The following is a 3,834-nucleotide window of genomic DNA, read 5'->3' as shown; positions in this document are numbered from 1 at the left end:
AGGAAGGAAGGAAGGAAGGAAACAGAGTTAAATTTCAGGCCCAGGCCATTATAAAAAGGTGTTTCACTTACAAGGATGTCTGGCTAGACACTGAGAAGTTGTCCAGGATGAGGGAAAGTTCTTCATTATGTAGAACTCATCTGTAAATTGCAGCTCATTTAGCATCCCTGTTTCTCCATAAATGCAGGTGTCACCATCCAGTCAATTATTATGATAAAAAAGTTTTCTCCACAGATTTCAAAAGCATCTGTAGGGGAGTAGTAATGTACTCATTTAAATTTCTTACTAAGTGCTCTTAAGACTTGGGCACATAGTTTCAATTATAATTTTAATTACCTTATTTCACTGGTTCTCAAGTTCACATTCTTTTCACATTTTAACATCTTCTAAATTGCCTTAAAATTGATCATATATATATATACACACACATGTAATATGCAAATTAGGCTGGGATGCCATAACGGTCATGACCTGCTCAGGAGGAGGGGCCGGGCACGGCCCGGAGCCTGAGAGAACAACACACAGGGGGGCTGGAGCAGAGACACAAACCCGCAGGCCGCGGCACTGGGCTTTTGGGACCAGAGCAGAGACACAAACCCGCACAGGGGTCCAGCCCCCAGCAGTGTGCCAGCAGTCCTGCCTCTGTGCGGGAGCTGCAGAGGAAACACCTTTTCTGACCGCTCATTGGCTAAGCTTGCGGTACGCCACTTGCTTGGGTAATAAGAATCCAAGAAGGTGATCTAGGGTTTTTCCACCTCACTCCTGGAGGAAAAAACGAAGGTTTGCTGCTGGAGGGGCTAAGAAATGTCATATCCTGCCCTAACCAGTTTGGCTCAGTGGATAGAGCCTCGGCCTGCCGACCGCAGGTTCCGGGTTCAATTCTGATCAAGGGCATGTACCTAGGTTGCAGGCTCCACCCTGGCCGGGGCCCAGGTCAGGGCTCTGGCAGGAGGCAACAATCGAAGTGTGCCTCTCACATTGATGTTTCTCTCTGTCTTTCCCTCTCCTCCCCGCTCTCTAAAAATCAGTGGGAACATATCCTCAAGTGAGGATAAAAAAAAAAGAAAGAAAGAAATGTCATATCCTATGAAAGACATGTCATATCCTATGAAAGACACATCTTGAAAATGCCTAAAGAAAGTTGTCATTTTTTCGTGGTAAAGGGACTGGAGTCTGTGTTGATGAAAACACCTTGGCGGCTGCGGCGGCTGGCAGTGGCAGCAGCAGCGGGGTGATGGGGGTGGCACCTTCCCCTGATCAGCCCAGTTGCCTCCTGAGAGCGGGCCTAAGCCGTGGAAGGATAGCACAGGATTTTAACCTCTGTTAATAGAGACTCCTGTTCATAAGCCATCAGTAGGACAACTCCTGAGAGTTCCTGGACTGTGAAAGGGGGCAGGCTGGGCTGACGGGACCCCCTGCCCCCCCCCCCCGCACTGCACTAATTTTGTGCACCGGGCCTCTAGTGAAATATAAGTATAGTGTTATTGTTTAATTGGCATTATTTTCTAATACATAAAATAATGGTGCTTCTTAAAATCTGTGGTGTCTTTGATTAGATAAATGCAATAAGTTTAAATTTTTTATTTCTGTAAGTAAAAATGGAAATGAATGAACTGGAGGGACATTGTGGAAAAAGAATACACCAGACTTAGTCATTGAAAAGTGAAGACAGGTGTGCAAATGGAGAGTTTTGTTTCTTTTGTTTTCACAATACACCTAAAGGTGAGTGGTAAGAAAATGAAATCAGTTCTCTTTTGTATGTTTACATATGAAGGAAAGACTGCATTAGAACGTTGTCAGTGTAAAGGTCTGACCAAAAAGACCAGGGTGTACCCAAATAGGTTTTCCTATACCAGTCTTTTGTCTAATTTGTGGGTATGAGTTCTATGGGCATAGTTTATGAAAGTTTTGGATATATTAAAGCACAGAGTAATGACAGGCAGGGTTTTATGCAGAAATTGTTTTTCACCTTCAAATCCCAGGTGTAGCTTGTACTCCTTCCCTCTGAAAGGCATCATCTTGAACTGAGAAACTGAGTGGAAGACTCACTCAGAACAACCCATGCCCACTATCAGAAACAATTCAAAATAGGATTTTCTGACTGTGGCCTTTATCAGAGATAGTGGATTAAGAGAGAAAATAATCACCTTCAGTTGTTTTTGGCCTTTTTTGAGGGGACGTCTAATTTGATGGAAGGAATATTAAGACTGAATACTAAAAAAAACTCTACAGTCTGCTGAGGATATCTGCCATCAGAAGTGCTGTCACAGATAAGAAAAAGCCTTGGAAAATAGATCTTTCCATTCCTTACCTCCTCTGAGGCTCACTGTGGAGCAGATCAGAGAGTGGAACACAGAAAACCCAAGCAGCCCTCAATTTGGGAAGGAGCCCCTTACTAGTATATCCATAATAACAAGCATAGAATGCTCTCTCAGTACTAGTAAATGCTGGTTATTAACAAAGGAATACTTTCTCATCTGTATCTCAGAAGCTATGTCAAAAAGAAAGTTGTTTCACAACCAGCAACTCTTATGAACAGTATGTACAGTTACTATATGGAGTGGAGAGAGGTGAGTTCTTAGGTACAGAATTACTAAATGAGATATTGGGCACTTCACTATCTCAGTGGTCTTTATCTTCTGAGTGAAGTATAGATTCATGTCTTGTCTATCATATATTTCAGGCAAACACTTTGGGGAAACAGCCTATGAGCAGAGGATTCACTAAGGACAAGGTAGGTTTCTAATTAAATACCCAGGTTTAAAACCACATGTAACATCTACTTATATAAAAACCCTGGGTGTAACGCGTCACAACCGAGGCTCAACCAACGGGAAGGAAGTCAGTCCTGCAGGGGTCATTTTGGCAACGGCTGTGCCTTCCTCGAGCTGTTTCCCGCAAGGGTGAGGTTTGAGGCAGGAACCAGCCAGCCCTCGGAGCGTGGACGCACTGAGTCCTGGGTCCTCTTAGCAACAGCTGCACCCTCCTGAGCTGTTTCCGGTAAGGGCGAGGTTTTAGCAGGAACTGGCCCTTGGAGCGTGGACGCACTGAGTCCTGGGTCGCCTTGCCAAGGGCTGTGCCCTCCCTGAGCTATTTCCCGTGAGGCGAGGTTTGAGGCAGGAAACAGCCCTTGGAGCGTGGAGGCATATCTTTATAAAGTTTTAGTACATTATATTAGAGGTCGTGGTGGTACTGTTTTACCCACAGCTTCTACAGGAATTGCTGCCAATTTACTTCTCAGTGGAAGCACCTTTCATTCCAAATATAAATTACCCATTCCATTAAATGAAACTTCAATTTCTAGATTTGATATAAACAGTGAAGTTGCTAAAACTATTAAAAAGGCCCAACTTCTCATTATTGATGAATGCACCATGGCATCCAGTCATGCTATAAACGCCATAGACAGATTACTAAGTGAAATTATGAATTTGAATGTTGTATTTGGTGGGAAAGTTCTCCTTCTTGGAGGGGATTTTTGACAATGTCTCAGTATTGTACCGCATGCTATGCGATCGGCCATAGTACAAACGAGTTTAAAGTACTGTAATGTTTGGGGATGTTTCAAAAAGTTGTCTCTTACAACAAATATGAGATCAGAGGATTCTGCTTATAGTGAATGGTTAGTAAAACTTGGAGATGGCAAACTTGATAGCAGTTTTCATTTAGGAATGGATATTATTGAAATCCCCTGTGAAATGATTTGTAATGGATCTATTATTGAAGCTACCTTTGGAAATACTATATCTATAGATAATATTAAAAATATATCTAAACGTGCAATTCTTTGTCCAAAAAATGAGCATGTTCAAAAATTAAATGAAGAAATTTTGG

At 42.7% G+C, this 3,834-nt stretch overlaps 1 protein-coding gene across 1 annotated transcript in view; it reads left to right on the top strand.

Moving 5' to 3' along the window:
- ATPAF1 (ATP synthase mitochondrial F1 complex assembly factor 1) overlaps positions 1-3,834 on the top strand; it is a 28,096-nt gene that overhangs the window by 1,980 nt on the left and 22,282 nt on the right. Inside the window, exon 2 of the mRNA XM_005862314.2 lies at positions 2,684-2,734. Coding sequence (XP_005862376.2) covers positions 2,684-2,734 — 51 coding nt within the window. The remainder of the gene's footprint in view (positions 1-2,683; positions 2,735-3,834) is intronic.

Source organism: Myotis brandtii, unplaced genomic scaffold, assembly GCF_000412655.1.
Source record: "Myotis brandtii unplaced genomic scaffold, ASM41265v1 scaffold1631, whole genome shotgun sequence".
Taxonomy (NCBI): Eukaryota; Metazoa; Chordata; class Mammalia; order Chiroptera; family Vespertilionidae; genus Myotis; species Myotis brandtii.
This window is presented reverse-complemented; position numbering and strand designations above follow the sequence as displayed.